A 23,242-nucleotide genomic window follows, 5' to 3' on the forward strand; every position below is an offset into this window, starting at 1 on the left:
CAAAAAAAAAGTTTTCCATTTCACTTGACCTTGATTTCAGAAGTGACAAACTGAACTTGCAAGCATGTCACCTGCCAGCCTCACGACGTGCACATCCTGATCCATACAGCTTTAGTTTCAGTCTGGATGCCTCATGAAGCAAGTCCTCCCACCTTCTACAACATCGTGGTTAGCCTTTTAGTTATCTCTTCTTTCTCTCGGGTGTCCAGAATTAGATCAGTTATAATCTTTGGTTCATGATGGAATCTCATCTGTGGTCCAAGCATGCCCCTCTTTTAATTAGTCCTTGGTTGGTTTCTTTTTAATGGTAGAATAAATAGAGATGAACTCACACTCAATATAAGAAGTAAAACATGGATTAGCTGTGTGCTTCTCAGCCATTTCATCCCCATGCCTCCCTCTTAGAGGTAATCACGATCCTGAATCTTGTTTACTTCCTTGATTTTTGTTTTTTCTTTCTTTTTTAACCTATGCACTCTTTCTTTTTTTTAATTTGGGAAAGAGGGAGCATGAGCAAGCAAATGAAAGAGAGAGAGAGAGAGAGAGAGAGAGAGAGAGAGAGAGAGAACACGAGCACTAGCAGAGGGAGATGAAGAAACAGACTCCCTGCTTCAAAGGATCATGGCCTGAGCCAAAGGCAGACGTTTAACCAATTGAGCCTCCCAGGTGCCCCTACCTATGCATTGTAAAAGGCATACTGTTTAGTTGTAGTCTTTAACTTTAGTTTTTAAAAAACGTTATAATGCATGTGATCCATATCATTGCATGTGGCTATAGTATACCCATTTCACTGCTATATAAAATTCCACTGTTATTTGTCATTCTCTCTTCTTTTGAAAACTATTTGCGGTTTTTTTATCATGCACAGTATTTCTGTGAACATTATTGATCATGTCAAATGGTGTTCATTTGCAAACGTTTATATTCCTGGCAGTGGAATTGCCAAGCCATAGGATATATGAAATTCAGCTTTCCAAAGTAATGCCCAAATGTTGTCCAAAATGGCTATACCAATGTACACTCCTACTGGCAAAGGGATCTTACTGATCCATATTCTCTCCACAACTTGGCATTGCCAGACCTCTTGATTTTTATCACTTAAATGAATGGGAAATGGTCTCTTTGGGGGCTATTTTGCATTTCCCTAACCACTGATAAAGTTGAATATGTCTTCATATGATTATTGGTCATTTCAATTATGATGCTTATCCTTTGTATGAGTTATTTTATTTTTGATAAACTCTACTATTCTTTCCTATTATTTGTCTGCAAATGTCTTCACCAAATTTATAGCTTATCTTTTTACTGTCTTTGATGTATCTTTTGATGGATAAAAAAATTCTTAATATAGTCACATTTATTAATCTCATCTTCTATATATATTATTATTTGTGTCTTGTTTTTAAAACCCCTCCCTATCAGGGAAGAAAAAATATGCATTTTTTTAAGGTTTAAGAACTTTGCTGTTTCTATTTAAGCCCTTGGCCCACCTGGATTTTATGTATGATGGTATGAGGCAAGGATCCAATTTCATAGTTTTCCATCTAAATAACTAACCTAGCCAACTCCCTTTTTTGTTTATCCCTTCTGTTTCCTAGTGACCTGCCGTGACTCCCTTGTCATCTAAATTTCATATATACCTAGGGTGTTTTTTGTCTCAATATTCTATTTCATTGTCAATTTTTCTATCCCTATGCCAATTTTACCCTACCTTAATTTCTATAGCTTCATAATCAGGGATGCCTGGGTGGCTCAGTTGGTTAAGCATATGCCTTTGGCTCGGGTCATGATCCCAGGGTCCTGGGATTGAGCCCCACATCAGGCTCCCTGCTTAGCAGGGAGCCTGCTTCTCCCTCTTCCTCTGCCTGCCTCTCCCCCTGCCTGTGCGCTCACTCTCTCTCTCTCTCTCTCTCTCTCTCTCTCAAATAAATAAAGAAAAAATCTGGAGATCCCTGGGTGGTTGAGGGCTCCCTGGGTAACTCAGCGGTTTGGCACCTGCCTTCAGCCCAGGGCGTGATCCTGGAGTCCAGGGATCGAGTCCCACGTTGGGCGGGACTGCTTTTCCTGCATGGAGCCTGCTTTTCCCTCTGCCTGTGTCTCTGCCTCTCTCTCTCTCTCTCTCTCTCTCTCTCTCTCTGTGTGTGTGTGTGTGTGTGTGTGTCTCATGAATAAATAAATAAAATCTTTTTTAAAAATCTTTTTTAAAAAAGCTTCATAATCAGCCATGATATCTGAAGCAAGTCTCTTTTCCATACTGTTTTACTCTGAAGTGCTTTAGTTATTCTTAGTCCTTTATTTTTCTAATTTTGGAACCCACTAACCAAGTACTATGGAAACCCTAATGGAAGCTTGATTGGAATTGGATTGCATCTATAAGTGAGTTTAAGAAGAATTAACAATTTTATAATATTAATTTATCTATTAACAAATTGTAGTTCTTTATTTAGGTCTTCTCTGATTTTTTTACTACTATTCAGTTTCTTTAATAGTATTATAACTCTTCAGGCTTTTTATTTGTTCTTGAGTTAATTTTATTAAATTATTTTCCTAGAAATTTGCCCTTTGACTAAGTTTTCATATGTATTTTCATAAAATTATTTATAATATTTTCTTATCCTCTGTTTGAATCTGTAGGATTGGTGGTAATGTCCTCCTTTTTATTTTTGATATTGGTCATTTGTATTTACTCATTTTTTTCTTGACCAATCTCATCGAAGACTTTTTAAGTCATTCCAAATAAGTAGCTTTTAGCTTTGTTGATCCTCTCTGTTTTTTACTTATTTTCTGTTTCATTAATGCCTATCCCTATCTTTATGATTTCCTTTATTCTACCTTCTTCTGAGTCCATCTAACCAAAAAACTCTTATCTCTGCAATCCTACTGCTCTCAGTAATTTGTTGTTAGGTTTGCTTTAATCATTTACTCTAGAACTTGAGTTTATGCATTAGTGCTCATTTGCACAGGTAAAATATTGTACTGTGTCTCCCCCAAACCCCCATCCCAGCCCTTTATTCCTGTCAGTCAGCTGACTCCACCTTTGTTACAGGTGATAGAGACAGACCCTGAGCCTGCCCACTCCATAGTAGAAGAGAACTATCGAGAACTGCATCTTCAGATTAGTGCCAATGTGAATTTCGCTTCCTATCGATGCCATACAAGCAACGTGAACTTTAAAGAAACGCTGGTTTACCAGACCCGAGTGTTTGAGTGAGTCTTCAAAAGCCCCCCACCATCACAGAGAAGCTCTTCCATTTCATCATTTGTCCATTCCTTCACCACACATTTATTCAGTGTCTATGATAACACATGCCAGGCATCAAAGCCATGTGGCATGCACCAGAGTAACTCTGTGGATGCAGGGAAACATTCAGGCCCACAAAGCTGTTGAAGTTCACACCCAAAATCAAAATATAGGTCAGGAAACACAGTCCACCAGGAGGGCAGCAGCTGGCCATCAGCCTCAGTGGGGACTGTCCCTACAGCAGTCCACACTACTCCCCAGGAACTATTCTTTTCTCCCTGATCCCAGGTGACAGCTCGGACAATATCCACACAAAAGGCAATGGGTCCATCTTAGCTTAGAAGCTCCACAACCTACAGAAGGCAATAATCCTCATAACCATTCTACAGCTTCCAAGATGCTTATAGGGGACATGCCCAGTTATGAGTCGCTATTGTCAGAGAACCCCAAGCTATAGCTTCCCTCCAGGGAATCATAATTCCTCCAGACTAGATGCGATTTACCAATCAGGGGTCATTTTCACTATAAACAGCATTCCCTGATAATACAGTGGTGCCCCAACTGAATGTTAGAGGATAAGAGGTACCCAGGTGAAGAAGTGAAAAAAAAGACTTCTAGGCAGAGAGAGCAATATATACAAAGACAGTGAAAGACTATTCTTTGAGAATTACAAGCACAAAAATGTAAACCACTGACATTTCAACTTTATGAGAATTTGTAATTAACTTGTTCAACTCATTTTGCCTTTGTTACACTTTAAGTGTTCTCTCAAATTATTATAGAACCAAAAGAGATGAGGCAGGAAGTGAGACCTTCCTTCTGTTGGTACCTTTTTCACCTAAAGCAGGGTTTGTCAAACTGTGGCCCACACACCAAATCCAGCCAGCTGCCTATGTTGTACATGAAGTTTCTTTTAGCCCACAGCCATGTCTATCTGCTTATGTGTGGTCTGTGGCTGCTTTTACACTATAACAGCAGAGCGAGTAGTTGCTACAAAGACCCATGGTACACAGAGCCAAAAAAAAAAAGTGCTCTCTTGCCCTTTGCAAAAAACGTTTGTCAACCCCAATCTAAACCCAGAACTTCTTTATCAAAAGTATTCTGTACCACCAAGATTGCTCCACTTTATAAAAATTTTCTCTAAGATAATGGCCAGTACTCATAGTTTTACACAATAAATGCAAGCCCTTGAAGTCAAAGCACTTGACTTTGGGCATACCTACATGGTCTACCTGGATTAGATCATGGAAGCCTAATCCTTACACCCTACCTTAGACCTACAGCCCCCAAACCCTCAATTCCTGCTCTTCCCTAAAACTAGGAAGAGCACTTGTGTTTCTTTCTCTCACACAATCATTTTTCTGGTGCCAAGGCCTCATCCTTCTCCTGTGATTGTGATCAAGTTCAAAAGTGATTCTAGAACAAGCTTCTATTTTCTGTTCTTATCTTAGATGCAGAGAAACTTAAAGTGAGAAAGGCTCCACTAATTCAGAATTTAAGACAAATCTCAGCCAGTGAATTAATCTCAGGCAGAGGTCAAACAGCCTCTGACCACAGGGACATGGCTCCCAGTGAGACATGATTCAGGAAGGGAGGGACTGTGGCATTTGCACCTAAGGAAGGTACCATTGTCGGAAACATATTTTGATTCCTCTCTCATGGAATTTTTTCAGGATTACAGCGATGCATGCTGAGAGCTCACTGCATAGGGTGCTGGTTGTGTGCCAGATGATTTTAAGTGCTAAACATTTGGATTTTTTACTTTTAATAGCCATGTATATATCTTACATGCTTTAGAAGAAAATATAGCATAGCAAATGCATGGCGTCAGATAAAATGCTTAAAAGCTGCCTTTTGAAAAAAATGTTTAAGAAACACAGTGATTACTTAAAAAGTTAAATAACAGTTTAGATGATGTGCAGACAGAAAAAAAATCATCGACAGCACATTTCTCAAATCCATTCTCTGATCTATCTGCAGGCTTGAGCTGATTAACTCAGGAAATGTGCAGCTGGAATTCAACTGGGTCTCAGAAGATACTGCAAAAGCTGTCAGTTTTGCAAAGCCAGATAACCAAGGTAAATATGATGGCAGGCAAAACCCAGGGCTTGAACTAAGTTCCCAGTTAGTAGAAGAGCCTCGTTCATGGAGCAATGAGCACTGCTCCAATGGCCTCCTCAGTAGCCAGCAAGAAGCAGAGCAAATGTTTCATGGTGTCTACAGAGCCAAACATGCCTAAGAAACTCAATACCTGACCTCAGTCCTCCTGGAGTGGAGAACTTGGACCCTGGCCATCCACTAGGCCAGCATGGTCACAGACCCTGGGAATCTTGTCTTTTTAGGCCTTATTCTTGTGGGAGATTACAGGCCCTTGCAGAAACTGATGAAAGCTATGAGGGGTCTCTCTAAAAATATATACACCCAGACCCAAGTTGATACATATAAAGCACTTGAAAAAGGCCTCAGTATTTAGTAGACAAATAACCCATTACTCTTGTTGCAGTTTTGGAGATTCCCAGACCTTTTAAATGGGCCCTTATCCATAGGCTGCTAGTTTGTGAATCCCTACTTTAAAACAAGGATTCTCCAAAAATTATGTTCACAGTCCATTTTTCTTGAGGCAGAAGACCCAGAGACATCTCCTCGACCCACCTCCTTAAGCCAAAAGGAAACAACTTTGAAAACTTGATAGAATTAATAGAAGTATTTTCATGAGTCTCCTACAGGAGATATGAGCCAATCCCTTACCCCTTGTGCCCAAAGTTAAGTGTACCTGCTAGAAGAGGTGAGCCCTTAGACCCCACAGAGGGTCCCTAAGGACTTGCGCTCCCACTGCAAATGCAGAATATCACTGGCTGTCTGTTTGCCCCTAGGTTCCTCTCAAAAAGACCAACTTAGCCAGGGCACGCTGCACACAGTCAGCACTCTGGACAGTGCCACAGACCACTGGAATGATGTTTCCCTGCTACCCTTCTCTGTGGACCCTTCCTCAGGCATTGTGCCAACAGGGAAGACTCAGAAGCTCAAAGTGAAATTTTCCCCACTGGAGACTGGAGACTTCGAGAGCAATCTTTTCTGCCAGTAAGGAGACTTGGTCCCCAGAACAAAGTTCCACATCTCCTATCCTCTATTCCACCCCACCACTACCACCACCATTCTTTTGAGCCTTGGGGCCCCTCTACAGCCCCCAAATTGCCACAGTTCCCTTTGGGAAGATTCTTTTTTAAGATTTTATTTATTTATTCATGAGAAACACAGAGAGAGGGGCAGAGACATAGGCAGAGGCTCCCCTGCAGGGAGCCTCATGCAGGACAACTCCAGGATCATGACCTGAGCCAAAGGCAGATGTTCAACCACTGAGCCACCCAGGTGCCCCCCTTTGGGGAGATTCTCTGTAACTTCCAGAATTTGGAAGATACAGAGAATTGGGTCTTTTGTGTTACTCACCAACTCTCTAGACTCTTCCCCCTCCTCCTTCCCCCTTCCCAGCCACAAACAGGATTCCACTGAACAACAGAATGGCTGACAGACAGATGGGTTCCAGGCCTTGGGCATGTATGAACTTAGGAAAACTTTCTAGTACCCCTTCTGAGACTTGATTTCCTCATGTAGAAAGCAAATAACAATACCTACCTTGTACGGTCATCATGAACATTAAATGAGTTAATTCAAGTGAAGACTTAGAACAGTACCTGGCACACAATAAGCACAGTAAACACACAGGGCAGGAGTGGAGGTAGTGGGGCTGATTTATAGATGAGGAATAGAGGGGGCTCAGACCCAATTCAGGAAAAGTCAATCCAATAACTCCTAGCAATGAAAGCCACTGATGTGCTAACCACTCCCAGGAAAGCTCTGTGCAGAACACCCACTTGACAAAGGAATTGTGTGAACCATGGCATGGGGTAGTGAGATATATATGAGACATAAGAGCCTCATGGAGCCCCCACAATCTGGGCCACCTAAACTTGGTGCTGGAGCTAAGTCTGCTCACATCCACCTTACCTTCTCCAAGGATCTCGCGATACTCTTTTAGGATTTCGCTGTCAATTTTCATACTTCACTAGATGCCTATAAGAGCGCCCAGGGGGTAAGCTTATTTTATAGCATGGAGATTTTGTCACTACAGCTGGAGGAAATAACTTGGGGCCACTCTTATTTACAGAAAAGGAGCCAGAATTCAGCCTTCTCCTACTCAGCCCATTCATGTATTCATCCACTCAACAGTTAATGAATGAACACCAACCATGTATCACAAACTGTTCAGGGACTGAGATTATGTTGTTGACCAGGACAGACCCAGTCTCTATTTTCATGGAGCTCACACTCTGGTGATATAACTCATTTCCAGCCAACTAAGAAAGCAACAATTGATTCAAAAATAAGTAATAATAACCTTATCTTCTCAGGATTCCCAACCTGCCACCTGGAGAGCAAGGCCCAGTCCTATTAGTAAAAGGGCGGAGCTTCTTGCCCCTCTGCCATTTTGACCTGAAACACTCTGACTACATCAGTGGTCATCGGCGTAATCCAGATCTCCGAGGGCCTAGTGGTGCGGCTCTGGACTCAAACACCCGGGTGATTGAGTTCACCAGTGTGGGCATAGGAGGGAAGAGTCTCCGGTGAGTTGTCTAGGTTTACATCGGTTGATTTCATATCAATCCTTCTAAAGAACATAGAGGAAGAATTCAGGGAAGTGAGTGAGGCTAATTCCTAGAAGCAAGCTTGAACTACTGGGGTTGGACTTTAGAGAACTGCTCCATAAGGAAGCTGGATTTATCTCCTTGGTTTCAATACAGGGGAGATTTTAGAATACATAAAAATAGAATCCCTGACCACCATCTTAGCCACAGAGGATCACTGGGACAAAAGTGCCCTAGGCATCATTATTACTCCAGAGTCCAGAACTCTAGTCATTGTCTGGACCCCCAAATGAGATGCAGTTTTCATTTCCAAGGTAATGAAGTGCCCAGACAAGTTCTGATTCCTAGATAGGGAAACTGTGCTAGGGAAGGTCCTAAGAAAGTTTCTCTTATTTCTCAGCCCACATTTCACTCTCTGCAATAAATTATTTCCCCCTCGGCCAGGACTTTCACAATCCTGAACCCCACTAATAGCACCTACTCCTTCTGCTGGACCTCTGAAGAAACTGAAAGTCTCCAGAACCCTCCAGCCTTCACATGCCTTACAGAGAAGGGCCTCATCCACCCTGAAAAGAAAGCTGAGGTGTGTGTATGAATGAAGACCACCCAACAGAGGACTTTAATCATTCTCTCTCTTTCTCTCTCTCTCTCTCTTTCTCTGCATAGCAAGTGTGCTGTAGACCACAGGTAGAGTGAGGGGGACAGCCCAAGGGCACATCAATTAATACATATTTCTTGAGTGGCATAGACATTAGGCAGTCCTTATGAACATGACACAGCTGTGCTCTCTTGGTTGGTCATGGAGAGATGGAGAGCTCTAGTATTTGCTGTTTTAAAAACTGAAATTATTAAAGCAGGGAAGGAGAGCTGGACACTAATGCCTGGGGACTCAAGGACTCATGGAGTAACATGAAGACTTATTTTTTTCCCAAGGATTGACAGCAGTAAAAGGATACAGATGTATCCTTTTTACTCAGTCAGGCCAAAGGGCAAAAGAGAGAAGTGAGTCATGTCCCACAGTTTAGTCCTCATGTTTACGTAGGGGTCTGGGGTATGGGTCAGACTTAAAGAAACTTGAATTCATTGGCCAAAATAGATCTATGGTCTTTGTATCCTGTAAGTTATGCAGAGAATGTCAGAGGCAGAAATAAATCCACGAAACAGAAATTATGATTTCACATGCCTTGAGGGAGATCACACAAATAAATGCATGGAGCAGGCCAAGGGTACAATGATAGGGAATGCTGAGCACAGCACTGGCTGGCTGCAGTGCTTCTCTGCCAGATGATCACCACACAGACAAGTAGGCCTGGTGTTGCTAATTTTCCCAAACTTTTTGGGAAAAGCCAAAATTCCATATTTTTATCAGACTCTCTCTATTTTTCACATGCCAAACAAAGACATGGTGTGAAATACGGCAGCCCAGCCATCAGAGGCTATGAATAGGGTAGAGGCCCTCAGAAGGACCTGTGAGCAGGGCAAACAGATATTGATATTGCTGGAACAGCCACACTTATAGCCTTCACAGAGATGGTAGAAAGGTAGGGGTGATCTGGTGATATCAGCCACTGTAACTCTAGCACTAGTCAGCTTCCAGGGGCATGTGGAGCAAACTTAAATGCTTTTTACCACTCTGTTCCAAATTGTCTCCTTAGATTGTCTTCCAGTTCACACCTTTCCATCTGGACATCACTGAAGCATTCTGGGCTTTCTTAATCCCCGAACACAACATCACCATCCCTTTTCTACTGGTAGGCAAAGCCACCGATCCTCTCATCAATCTAGACAAGTCACACATCAATTTCAGTTGTCTCCTTATTGGTAAGGCTGCCCCATTGGTTTATGTTTGAGTTGGTGTGACCTGTGAGGGAGGGGAGTGGGACTAACCCAGCAATGAACTCCAGGAACAGACTTGGGTGGGAAACTTTTCTGGTGCCTTCCAGAAGCATGTCAGAGGTGCTCTATCACTGTTCACAAAGCCACAGAGTATTTATCTCTCAATCTAATTTCCATCAGGTATCTTCTAAACCCACACACTATAACCTAAGAAAATTTAGGAGCCTTGCTACAGATCCTACTCATAAGATTCCTTGAAGTTCTGGACTATGTTCATTTCTAGAGCCTCACGTTATCCCCATCTTACTTGTATGTGCCTCCAGAATATGGGCTGAATTTGCCTCTCAGTCTGTGCCACAGGGGGTCAGATTTTCCTGCCATCCTTTTAGGCACTTATTCAGCTCAACAAATATTACCGAGCCCTTGTATGACTGGGCACTCTTCTGTGACCTAGAAATGCTGTGAATAAAGCCAAAGTCCCCACCCTCATGGTGCTTACATTCTAGTAATAGAAAGCAGACTATGAAAAAAAAATATATAGCATGTCAGATGTTAATAAGTATTCTAGAGAAGAATAAAGCAGGGTAGGGGGAATAAAGGATGCTAGTATGCAGTGGGAAAGTGACATTTGATCAGAGACCTGAAGGAAATAAAGGAGGTGATTGCCAAATCCCTTATCACATGGATGTGGGGAGTGTGTGTGTGTGTGTGTGTGTGTGTGTGTGTGTAAAATACAACTAAAGCCAGAAGATGTTTTAGTAACTCATTAGATTTTTATATTTAGAAAAGTAATATTCTTTATCATCAGACAATCTGTATAAAATTTTAATCTCTTTCCACCCATCCTTTCCATCAAAGAAACAAAATGTTGACAGTTTGTTATGTAATATTTCCATACATTTCTTATACTGATACATATAAGTAGGTGGGAAGAGATTATAGTGTTTCAGAAGTTTCTGAACAAATAAATGGGCAGTATAGTATAAGAATAATAACAGTGCTCTTGTATAGAAAACAAACAGATGGTTACCAGAGGAAGAGGGGGTTGGAGAGATGGTGATAAAACAGGTAATGGGGATTAAGGAATGCACTTGTAATGATGTGCACCAGGTGATGTATCGAAGTGTTGAATCACTATACTGTACACCTGAAACTAATATAACACTGTATGTTATATTAAATATTAATTAAATAACTAAAAACAGCAAAAGTGAGACAAACAGAATTTAATCTGGGAATGCAAGGGTGGTGCATTTCAATATAATGATTATATCAACAGATTAAAGAACAACCATGTGATCATATACTAAAAATCATTGCTAAAATTAAGCAGAAATTCTCAACAAAAAATTCTAATAGTAAGATAGGAATAGAAGGAAAAACTTAAAGAAGACGAACCAGGAGTACCTGGGTGGTTCCATCAGTTAAGCATCCAACTCTTGATTTCCACTGATGTCATGATCTCAGGGTCATGAGATCAAGCCCAAGTCAGGCTTTGTGCTGAGTGTGGAGCTTGCTTGGGATTCTTCTCTCCCTCTGCCCCACTCCTGCTCACACATATGCTCAGGAGCTAGCTCTCTCTCTCTCTCTCTCTCTCTCTCTTAAAAAAAAAAAGACTAACCAAAATCAAGAGGCAAATATTATCCTGTAAATAAGCCACTAAACCCTTTTCACTTCAGTTAAAATCAAGAATTAGGCAAGGATGCTCATTATCACCATTATTAATGAATACTTTCTTAATAATTTTAGCAGATACAATAAAACAAGAATATTCAATAACTGGCATAAACACTAGGGAACAAGAAACAAAACTGTCTTATTTGCTGTTGCTGGTGACTTCATACATAGAAAACCTCAAGAGGCTCTAGAGAAAAGCAGAACAAACCACTAGAATCAATAGGATAATTTAGTAAGTGGCTGGATGCAAGACAATTATGTAAAAATCAATAGTTTCTCTTTCTTTTAGTGATAAGCACCTAGAAACAGAAACAAAAAAAATCCATTCAATATTGATAAAACCTATATAATATCGAACGATAAATGTAACAAGAAAAGCGTAGGACCTATATGAAGAAAACTATGGAATCTTATTATAAAGCCCCCAAACAAGATGTGAACATTTACTAGTTCTCTCAAAATTAAATGCAAATTTAATCAAGTTTCAATTAGAATCCCAACTGGTGTTGCCAGATAAAATACAGGATACATTAGTCAAATTTGAATTTCAGATAACAATGAGTAATTTTTTAGTATTAGTATGTCAATATAAGTATGTCCCATGCAATGGTTGGGACATACTTATACTAAAATAATATCCTCTAAATCTGGCAACCTTAATCCCAAAAGGATTAGGGGTGGGGGGAGAATTGGATAAAATGATTCTAAAGTATATGCAAAAAAAAATAGATGCTCTACAGTAATCAAGGAAAGTAAGAAAAAGCAAAATCATGACAGAAGCTGTATTAGGGCCCTGTCAGGACACTCATGACATACCCGAGCTCTGATTCAAAAGAGTTTAATGCAGACTATTTACAAAGATATGGGCAGAGTTAAGGGGCCTACTGGGGAGAGTGAAGCCCTCACTAACAAAAGCAGGAAAGGCATTGGGTCCGAGGAAACAGGGAGAGAAAATAAAGTCATCAGAGTCACCTAGGATGCCATGACAGAGGACCCACCTAGCAGGAGCGGGCAACCGATGGAATAAAGTTCTAGAAGAGGTAGAATCTCCCCCAAAGGAAGAAGGTCACTTGTAGAGCAGAATCAAAGAAGAGAGGTAGTCAAGAACTGAAGAGCTTGGGAGGAGGGGGAAAAGAAGTTGAAGAATTTGTTCTAAGAGGAGCAGTGTCTCCTGAGATACTTCGGGAGCAGGCAGGAGGCTTTCTTCCACTGAGGGCTGGTGTTTCCGCCTTAGGCAGAGAAGCCAGGGAGACCGTGCAGATCATCAACAAGGAGGAGCAGGGGTTCCACTTTGCCTTCCAAGACAACTCCCGATATTCTGAAGGTTTCAGCAATAGCCTGGTGATATGTCCCATGGAAGGCTGGATCCCACCACTGTCCAGGTACAGCAACAGTCTCCCATGACTGTACCCTCCCAATATAGCAGGGGTTCTAAGCCTGCTAGTCAGGAGAATCTTTTTCCCTCAGAGTGCTCTATATCATGTCTCTTCCAACTCTAAAATTTAGATGAACAGTCCCATCCCTGTCTACTTATTTCCCATTGTTCATTTTCCTGATAAATTGTAGAGCACTGAGAACTCTCAGCTTCTCTTCTCAATATTTTCTCTCATTTCTATATTTTTTTCCTTGCCATCTACTGTATTTGTGAATTCATAAAGCAATGTCCCGCCATGTCTGGCAAATCTTCAAAACTCATCGTAAGTTGGAATGATGATGCCTTTTCCTCATAATGGGTATGCTAATCCATCGGGCTCATATTCTTCAGCAGGTTATAGCAGGTTGGCCTTGTCAGCTAATCTGCTGTCTTCTTCCCCGACCAGATTCCCAATTGATATTTTCTTCACACCAAAGCAAGAAGGAGATGTGAACTTTAATTTGATCTGCAATGTGAAAAAGAAAGCCCAGCCTCTGACCTTAAATGTCAAGGCTGAGGGATACACAATGAATGCAGAGGTCAAGTGCAAGGACAGAACTGGCTTAATCACTCTCCTGAGTCCCAAAGAGACTAACATTATCAATTTCTATGAGGTAAGAGTGTGAGAGAGCCTTGATTCATTCTCTCACCCCCTTCTCTCTCTCTCTCTCGATTCATTCTCTCACCCCCTTCTCTCTCTCTCTCTCTCTCTCTCTCTCTCTCGTTCTCTTCACACTGGCTGGAAAAAGCTGTACAAGTGAGCATTAGCTGAATCTGTTTCCAATTCCAGGGAGCCTAGGAGAACAGAAACATGCCAGAAGCTTCTCCATCCTCAGAATGCATATAGTTTAATGTGGAAACTTATTTTTCAGGGGGTGGATAGATGGTAGGGAAGGTAAGAACATTTGTGTTAAACATAGAGGAAGGATGTTTGGCTACCAAGGGGGGTCTAAGAATTAAATTGCCATCTCACTCTTCAGGTATGAGGGTCCCCCAGCACTTAGTAGCTCTTGCTGGTACATCTGACTACATTAAGTCCATGATACCTCACTAATATCATCTGTCATCCCTATTTCCCAAAGGGTATTTTCCCCAACATATTACATATCCTAACCCCAGAGAAGGGAACCATGACTTGCATTCCATCAACATACTGCTCTGTTCCCTGTCCCTCAGGTAGAGTTGAACGAATGTGTTCAGTGCGAGCTCAGCTTTATCAACACTGGAAAGTTCAACTTCAGCTTCCAGGCAGAGCTCTCCGGCCCCAAAGCCCTGCTGGAGTACTTGGAATTTTCACCCATTGATGGCAGTGTGGATGTGGGGCAGAGTGCCTACGCCTCCCTGTCTTTCCAGCCATTTAAGAAGTGTGTCTTGAAAGGCCTGGAACTCAGAATCAAGGTGAGACCATTTAACATCGTCTGACACTGAAAGCACTCACAGCACTCTGTCTTGAGAGATTAATTCTCCTGGATGTCCCTTGTCTTCTCTACCCTGCCAGAAGCTCCTAGACAGTGGTTGTGTTGGAGACAGTCTCACAATCTCTAGTATAAAGGCCTCACCTACAGTTGAGGCAGCTGGTGAATAAGTGTCCATTGAAAAGCAGTTGAGCATCCATGCCCTAGAATCCTGTGCAGCTATTAAAATTAATAAGGGAGTGACCCCTGGGCAGCTCAATGCTTGAGCATCTGCCCTTGGCTCAGGTCATGATCCCAGGATCCTGGGATCAAGTCCTGCATCAGGCTCCCCACAGGGAGCCTGCTTCTCTGTGTGTGTGTGTCCCTCATGAATAAATAAATAAAATATTTAAAATAAATTAATTAAAAAGGGAGATGAATGGGAAGTAAAGAGGAAGCAAGAGAGACAAAATATATGTAACATTTTCTAAAATAAGTTATTGAATGAAAACCCAAGGAATTACGATGTCCTCAGGAATGGCAGAAAAGGACCCTTGAAGAGCTGCTCTTCCACAGTGATGAGAACACTGGCAAAAACCAGCAAAATCAACTTTTTCAGAACTCTTAAAAGGTTTGCAACATTCCTAGGATCATTTATTCAAGAAAAATGACTGTATCGTGTGTAGATGCCTCAATTTCTTTATCTCTTAATCTGTCAATTAACATTTAGGTTGTTTCCACATCTTGACTACTATGAATAGTGCTACACTGAACATGAGAGTGTTAATACCACCTCTTCAAGATCCTCATTTCAATTCTTTTGGATTCCAAAGCCAAACAAAGACACCACAAGAAAACTATAGGCCAGTATCACTGATGAATATAGGTACAAAAATCCTCAACAGAATACCAATAAACCAAATCCAACAATACATTGAAAAGATCATACACTACAACCAAGTAGGACTTATCACTCAGATGCCAGGATGGTTCAACATACAAAAATCAATTAATGTGATATCTGACATTAACAAAATAAAGGACAAAAATCAGATGATTATCTCAGTAGAAGTGGCAAAAAAGCATTTGACAAAATTCATCAAAGACTCTGAACAAACTAGGATTAGAAGGAAAGTACTCCAACATAATAAAGATCATATATGAAAACCTCAGAGCTAACATCATACTCATCAGTGAAAAGCTAAAAGCTTTTCCTTTAAAATCAGGAACAAAGCAAGAATGCCCACTCTTCTGGAAGTCCTCAGCAGAGCAATTAGACAAGAAAAAGAGAAAAGGTATCCAAATCAGAAAAGAAGTGAAATTGTCCCTGTCTGCAGACAACATGATCTTATTTACAGAAAACCCAAAAGATTCCATTTAAAAAAATCTGTTAGAATTGGGGTGTCTGGGTGGCTCAGTCAGTGAAGTATCTGCCTTCGGCTCAGATCATGATCTCAGGGTCCTGGGACTGAGTCCCACATCAAGCTCACCTCTCAAAGGGGAGCCTGCTTGTCCTTCTCCCTCTGCCCCTCCCTCTGTTCATGTACTCTATCAAACAAATAAAATCTTTAAATAAAAAATCTGTTATAATTAATAAAATAATTCAGTAGAGTTGCAGGACATAAAGCCAACAAACAAAAATCAGTTGCTTTTCTATACACTAACAAGAAACTATCTGGAAAAAATATTAGGAAAACAATCTCATTTACAATATCACAGAAAAGGATTAAATTGTCAGAAATAAACTATAGTGGTAAAAGACTTGTAAATTGAAAACTACAAAACATCAATGAAAGAAAGACATAAACAAATGGAAAGATATCCTTTGTTTGGGGATGGGAAGCCTCAATATTGTAAAAATGTCCATACTACCCAAAGCCATCTATAGGTTGAGTGCAATCCCTATCAAAATACCAATGGCATTTGTTTTACAAATACAGAAAAATAATTCTATAATTCATATGAAGCCACAAAAGACCACAAATAGCTGAATCAATCCTGAGGGAAAAGAACAAGGCTAGAGACATTACACTTGCTGATTTCAAAATACATTACAAAGCTACCATAATCATAATCAAAATAGTAAAATACCAGCTTTGAGACAGACTCATTGACTCTCAATGGAACAGAACAGAGACCCCAGAAATAAATGTGCACATATACAGCCAACTGACCTTGGACAAGGGTGCCAAGTCTGCACAATGGGAAAGGATAGTCTCTTCCACAAATGGTGCTGGCAAAACTGGATATCCATATGCAAAAGAATGAAATTGAGCCTTTTACACCATGCCCAAAAGTCAGCTGCAAATGTATTAAAGACTTAAACATAAGGGACGCCTGGGTGGCTCGGTGGTGGAGCATCTGCCTTTGGCTCAGGGCGTGATCCCTGAGGTCCTGAGATCAAGTCTCACATCAGGTCCCCCACAGGAAGCCTGCTTCTCCCTCTGCCTGGGTCTCTGCCTCTGTGTGTGTGTCTCTCATGAATAAATAAAAATTTTACAAGAAAAGAAAGAAAGACTTAAACATAAGACCTAAAACTATAAAGCTCCTAGAAGACAACATCAGGGGACAGTTTCATGACATTGGTTTGGATATGATACTAAATGCACAGGCAACAAAAATAAAGAAGCAGGACTACCTCAAACTCAAAAGCTTTTGCACAGCAAAAGCAACAATCAACAGAGCAAGGAGACATTGTCTTTATTCATATCCTCAAGGAGAAGGCAACTGATAGGGAACCTGAGTTACAACAATTGGAACCCAAGGTCAGTTGCTGGCCAGTCCATAACTTAGACATGAGTCATAACACGGTCCAAAAAAAATTTTTTCAATTAGAAAAAATAAAACTGTAAAACTCCTGGCCTGGAACTCAAGGGCAATGTTACAGCCGTCTTCTCTGCCAAGTGCCAGGCACGCCACCTCAGAAAGGGCCCATCCCTGTTGAGAACCATCTTTTTCAGAACTTTTGTGCCTTACAGCAAAAAGAAATATCACACATGTCAGAGGACCTTCCTGCTCTAATTGGCAGAAAAGCCGAAGGTGGTCCATTTTAATCATTTTCAGGGAATCAGCCACAAAATGTAAAGAGTTTAAAAGCCTTAAGTAAAGATGGAACTGGAGGTATCCTGCAGAGTGAAATAAGTCAATCAGAGAAAGACAGTTATCATATGGCTTCATGTATGTGGAATGTAAGAAACAGCAAAGGGGATCCAAGGGGAAGGGAGGAAAAACTGAACGGGAAGTCATCAGAGAGGGAGACAAACCATGAGAGACTCTTAACTCTGGGAAACACACTGAGGGTCACTGGAGGGGCGGGGGCGGGGAGATGGGGTAACTGCGTGGGGCATTAAGGAGGGCACGTATGTGATTAGCACTGGGTGTTATATGCAACTGATACAGTATTGAACACTGCATCTGAAACTGATGATGCACTATATGTTGGCTAATTGAATTCAATTTTCTTTTTAATTTTTAAAGCCTTAAGTAAGAAACTGTTTTCAACTGTAAAGTCATTAATGAAAACTTGTAGCAGTGACCGTTATGTTTATTCTAATGATGTTTAGGATGAATAGTGGGTATATTGTTTTAAATCAATTATCAACTTACAAAAATTCATTTTATAAAAATTTCTGAAGAGCAAATTAAGTTCAAGTCCCAACAGGCACATGCGTCATCTTGCTGAGAATCCAGGTATGACCCATTGCTCTTTATATCTTGTACTCTTTCACCCTTGACACTGGGGCCTTGGACCTCATTCTTGTCCTTTCCTGGTCACAGGATGGCCATTCCCTGGCAGCCCTGTGTCTGCATTCAAAGTGGAAATAAGAGGGAAGAGCCTGAAGGCAAAACAAACCAAAAAAACAACAACAACCAACCAACTGAACTTTCCCAGCAAGATTGCCTCTGTATTCAAAATAGGATACTGGTCTTGTCCTCTTGTGTTTATATCCTGATGACCAGAACTATGTCTGATGACATAGTGTCAAGGAAGGATAGGAACTCAAGTATTTTCACCCAATCACACTGGCAACTAACCCAAGCCCTATGAGTAAGGAACCCTTGGGAAGCAGATGTGGGGCAGGAGCTAGCAGTGTCTTTCACCCCTCTGCCTGCCACCTGAGTCATCACTGCGGGAACCAGTGCAGGATCTGATCTCAGAGCACCCAATTTGCTTTCCTCACATAAACAAACTTCTTTTTTTTTTTTTTGAGTGTTTTTTTTTTATTGGAGTTCACTTTGCCAACATATAGCATAAAACCCAGTGCTCATCCCTCCAAGTGCCGCCCTCAGTGCCTGTCACCCAATCACCCCAACCCCCTGCCCACCTCCCCTTCCACTACCCCTTGTTCATTTCCCAGAGTTAGGTGTCTCTCATGTTTTATCACCCTCACTGATATTTTCACTCATTTTCTCTCCTTTCCCTTTATTCCCTTTCACTAGTTTTTATATTCCCCAAATGAATGAGACCATATAATGTTTGTCCTTTTCCGAATGACTTATTTCACTCAGCATAATACCCTCTAGGTCCCTCCACGCCAAAGCAAATGGTGGGTATCTGTCGTTTCTGATGGCTGAGTAATATTCCATTGTACACATAGACCACAGCTTCTTTATCCATTCATCTTTCGATGGACACTGAGGCTCCTTCCACAGTTTGGCTATTGTGGACATTGCTGCTAGAAACATCCTTCTAACCTGTGAGTCAGAATTTCTGCCGATGAAGTCCACGGACCTGTTTGGGGTTGTTTTGTTTTGTTTTGTTTTGTTTTGTTTTGTTTTTGGCGGGGGGTGGGGGGAAGCACCAACTGCTTTCCTCTTTCACCTGAGGACTTGAGGAGCCTTTGTTCACATTTCTAATCACTCTCTGCCTGCCATTCTCTCCCCACAGATCAGCCATGGCCCGATGTTTATGTGCAGCATCTCAGGCTGCGCCGTGAGCCCAGCCGTTCATTTCTCCTTCACCAGCTACAACTTTGGGACCTGCTTCATCTACCAAGCTGGGATGCCCCCATACAAACAAATCCTGGTTGTCACCAACAAGGAAGAAACGTCTATGAGGTAAGCAGACTTCCCAGAGCTTCCTGATGATTCTGTTGCTCCTTGTGGGTCCTAAAGGTGAAGTCTTGCCAAAACAGAAAAAGAAAGATTATGGGAAAGAGTCAAACACAGTTGGGCCAGAATCTGAAGTTTCTTTTCTCCACAACTCATGCTTGGGCAGCCATGATTCAGATTTCTGCTAAAAATCATCTTTAAGGGGATCCCTGGGTGGCGCAGCGGTTTGGTGCCTGCCTTTGGCCCAGGGCGCGATCCTGGAGACCTGGGATTGAGTCCCACGTCGGGCTCCCGGTGCATGGAGACTGCTTCTCCCTCTGCCTGTGTCTCTGCCTCTCTCTCTCTCTCACTGTGTGCCTATCATAAATAAATAAAATAAAATAAAATAAAATAAAATAAAAATCTTCTTTAAGTGAGGAGGGCAATGCCAGATGACCCGACGAGAGGCTCAGTGGCTTGCATTTATTTTCTTCACATAACAGATGTGGAAGCCAAGGTCTGAAGAGTTAAAAAGTGAATTTCTCAGCCCATTACTTTCCAGTTAATAACAGATCTATACCAAGCCTAAGTCTTCTTTTTTTATTTATTTATTTATTTATTTATTTATTTATTTATTTATTTATTTATGATAGTCATACAGAGAGAGAGAGAGGCAGAGACATAGGCAGAGGGAGAAGCAGGCTCCATGAACCGGGAGCCTGACGTGGGATTCGATCCCGGGTCTCCAGGATCGTGCCCTGGGCCAAAGGCAGGCGCCAAACCACTGCGCCACCCAGGGATCCCCTTAGCCTAAGTCTTCTGATTAAAATCCAGCCTCTCTGTACCATCCCTGTGTAGAATATTCCAGTCCAGGTTTCTGGGCCTTATTCTAGACCTATTGAAACAGGATTCCCAGAGGCTGACCCAGAGACCTGTTTCCTCAAAGCTCTCTAGGTTAGTACTATGCAATAGAACTTTCCTGGACACTGGAAGTGTTACATATCTGTGCTGTCGGATATGGCAACCTGTGACTACACGTGGCTGCAGAGCACATAAAATGTGCCTGATGCAACTGAGGGACTGGATTTTTAATTTTTTAAATTTTAATTCATTTTAATTTGGATTTAAATTTGAATAGCCACATGTGTCTAGTAGCTACTGTACCAGATAGCATAGGCCTAAGTTCTAAGCCTAAGTTCTTTTTTTTAAAGATTTTTTATTTATTTATTCATGAAAGACACAGAGAGAGAGAGGCAGAGACACAGGCAGAGGGAGAAGCAGGCTCCATGCAGGGAGCCCAACGCAGGACTCGATCCCAGATCCCCAGGATCATGTCCTGGGCTGAAGGCAGGCGCTAAACCGCTGAGCCACCCAGGGATCCCCTACGCCTAAGTTCTAAGGTTAAATTCTCCTCCTCTGAGATGGCGGATAATAATAGCATCTCACCCATGGGCCTATTAGGAGGATTAAATTAGTTCCTCTAGAGAGAGTACTGAGAACAGTGCCTGGAACATAGGAAATGCTCAGTTATCCGCTGCTGCTGCTGTAATAATGATGGTTAGCATCCTGAAGGGTAAGTTATAAGAGTGTCATATGATTTGAAATGCTAATTAAAAACCTTATCTACCTGCACTCTTTCCTGCATGATTTAATTCAATAGGAGGGGGTGGGGGTGAATGGGTGATGGGCACGGAGGGGGACACTTGACGGGATGAGCACTGGGTGTTATTCTGTATGTTGGTAAATTGAACACCAATAAAAATTAATTTATAAAAAAAAAATAAAAAAAAATGTATTTTCTCCCAAAAAAAAAATAATAATAATTCAATAGGAGTCCTACACAAAGGCATTAAGTGCGGTTTATTGATCTAGCTGGACTCCTCTAACTACCTGGAAGACAGACAAGGAAGTGTTGTAATGGAGAGGTCCAGGGGCCAGAGGTCATGGCCATGGTCTTCAGAGTGGATGTGGTCTTCGAAGATGCTGTGTAGTTGAGCACTTAGAGATAATGAGAACATTTGTGGAACATTTCCTCTGTGCCTGGCTTAGCAACTGACTTGGTCACTGTATTCCGTTTAATGCTCACGACAACTATGAGGTAGCTGTCACTGTCTCAGCTTTACTGATAAGGCAACAGAGACCCAAATGGGCCAAGTAACTTTTCTCAGATCTCATAGCTCGTTAGTGATACAGTCCGGATCCAAACTCCTGTCTGTGTGACTTCAGAACACATACTCCTCTGCTCTTTGCCACCCAGTTACTTAGAAAATGCTTTCTCCTTCTCCTCCCCTCCTCCTCCTCCTCCCTCTTTTATTCTTCTTTTCTTCTTCTTTTCTTTCAGAGAGAGAAAGAGCAAGCGGGGGCGGGGGGTAGCAGGGCGAGGAGAAAGAATCTTAAGCAGGCTCCACACCCAGCATGGAGCCTGATACAGGGCTCTATCTCACAACCCTGAGATCATGAAGTGAAATCAAGAGTCAGACATTTAACCTACTGAGCCACACCGGCACCCCAGGAAACGTCCTTCTTATGAGAGGATACAAAGCCATGAGCTGCATTTTCCAGAAAGAGAGGACAAATTCAGTGCAAAGAGCATTGAGCAAAGGGCTGTGGCACTTTTGAGTTTGAGGGTTGGTTCTACCAGGATTTCAGGGTGTGATTTGGGGTAAGTAACTTTATGCCCAGGGCAGTGTGGGCTGGATCACTGCTGAGTCACAGCCCTTAAATGCTGTGACTCTAGGGCAGCAGGTCAGGAAACCATCAGTACACAGCTCAGAGGACAAAGGGGACAAAATCAGTCTTTCTGGTCTTTGACCTCCAAGAGCACAGGCCGGTGCTGCCAATGCTCTTCCTTTGTAGACAAAACAAGTATGTGGACCCTCTAATTTACACCCCTTCCTTCTGATTTTCTGTAGCTTAGACTGTCTGTACACCAATACCGCACACCTTGAGGTGAACTTCCGTGTTGATGTGATCAAGCCGGGAAAGACCCTGGAGATTCCAATCACCTTTTATCCTCGAGAAAGTATCAGTTATCGAGAACTCATCCCCTTTGAAATCAATGGGCTCTCACAACAAGTAATTGAAATCAAAGGGAAAGGCACCGAGATGAAGGTAAGAGACAGTTGGGGAGTTCCTCAGGCTTGGCATCCTCCTTTTTGCCCTCCCGGCCACCTATCCCCCTGCCACCGAGGCCACTCTTCCTCCCCTCTCCCCATATCCAGCCCCCAAGCTGCTCTGTCAGAGGCCAGCCAGTCCCTTCCAAAAGATGAACTGCCAAATCTGACTCAAGTGAATCATAGACCTTATTCAATACCAAACTTTCGTGTCTCATAGGTTACAACTAATCACAGGCACCGGAGAAACATTTTCTTGGAGAAGTCTGTTTTGGGACTGTCAGATGTATAATCCTGACCACATCCATCTTTTCTTACATCAGGCCATGTTTTGTTTTCAGGTTTAATAGGCAAGATTTGAAAAAAAAATAGGCAAGATTTGTTTTGGATAGCAGTTTGTTTGGGATACGTATGCAGACATACGTTTCAATTGTGAAACATCTCTCCTTAAAGCCACACTGATTAATATTCCTGAGCCAGGTACAAATTCCAGGATTATATTTGTTTGAGGGCATCTCTTCCAAGTAGGAGCTCCTAATGAAAATCCTGCTGCTAATCCCTTTCTCCCCAGTGTCTCATAAACATTTAAGGAGTCTGTTTGGTGGGTATATCTGCATTTTTAATAGAAGGTTTTGGAAGACTGTCCTTCCAAGATGTTTAGGTAGTGCATAGGACATTGCAGCCACTGAGAGAGAGATGTGGGAGGGATGGGGGGGGGGATGTGTCCCCTGGATGCCTTCCCACCAAGCTAGAGGAACTACAGGACATTGCCACCTCGTGTGTCTGCACCCAAGCCAGAGGAGTGGAGGTCTCTTCCAATATCACTTATTCGTTCTATCACTCACTCATTCTGCACCCACCGTGTGCTAGGTACTTTGGGGGAAATCCAGAGA

General features: G+C 41.9%; 1 protein-coding gene across 1 annotated transcript in view; it reads left to right on the plus strand.

Moving 5' to 3' along the window:
- HYDIN (HYDIN axonemal central pair apparatus protein) overlaps positions 1-23,242 on the plus strand; it is a 362,906-nt gene that overhangs the window by 311,123 nt on the left and 28,541 nt on the right. The window contains exons 67-77 of the mRNA XM_055304626.1: positions 3,047-3,207; positions 5,222-5,319; positions 6,115-6,322; positions 7,651-7,863; positions 8,329-8,467; positions 9,540-9,705; positions 12,632-12,779; positions 13,218-13,425; positions 13,988-14,209; positions 19,094-19,263; positions 22,149-22,347. Of these exons, the coding sequence (XP_055160601.1) occupies positions 3,047-3,207; positions 5,222-5,319; positions 6,115-6,322; positions 7,651-7,863; positions 8,329-8,467; positions 9,540-9,705; positions 12,632-12,779; positions 13,218-13,425; positions 13,988-14,209; positions 19,094-19,263; positions 22,149-22,347 (1,932 nt within the window). The remainder of the gene's footprint in view (positions 1-3,046; positions 3,208-5,221; positions 5,320-6,114; positions 6,323-7,650; positions 7,864-8,328; positions 8,468-9,539; positions 9,706-12,631; positions 12,780-13,217; positions 13,426-13,987; positions 14,210-19,093; positions 19,264-22,148; positions 22,348-23,242) is intronic.

Source organism: Nyctereutes procyonoides, unplaced genomic scaffold, assembly GCF_905146905.1.
Source record: "Nyctereutes procyonoides isolate TBG_1078 unplaced genomic scaffold, NYPRO_anot_genome, whole genome shotgun sequence".
NCBI lineage: Eukaryota > Metazoa > Chordata > Mammalia > Carnivora > Canidae > Nyctereutes > Nyctereutes procyonoides.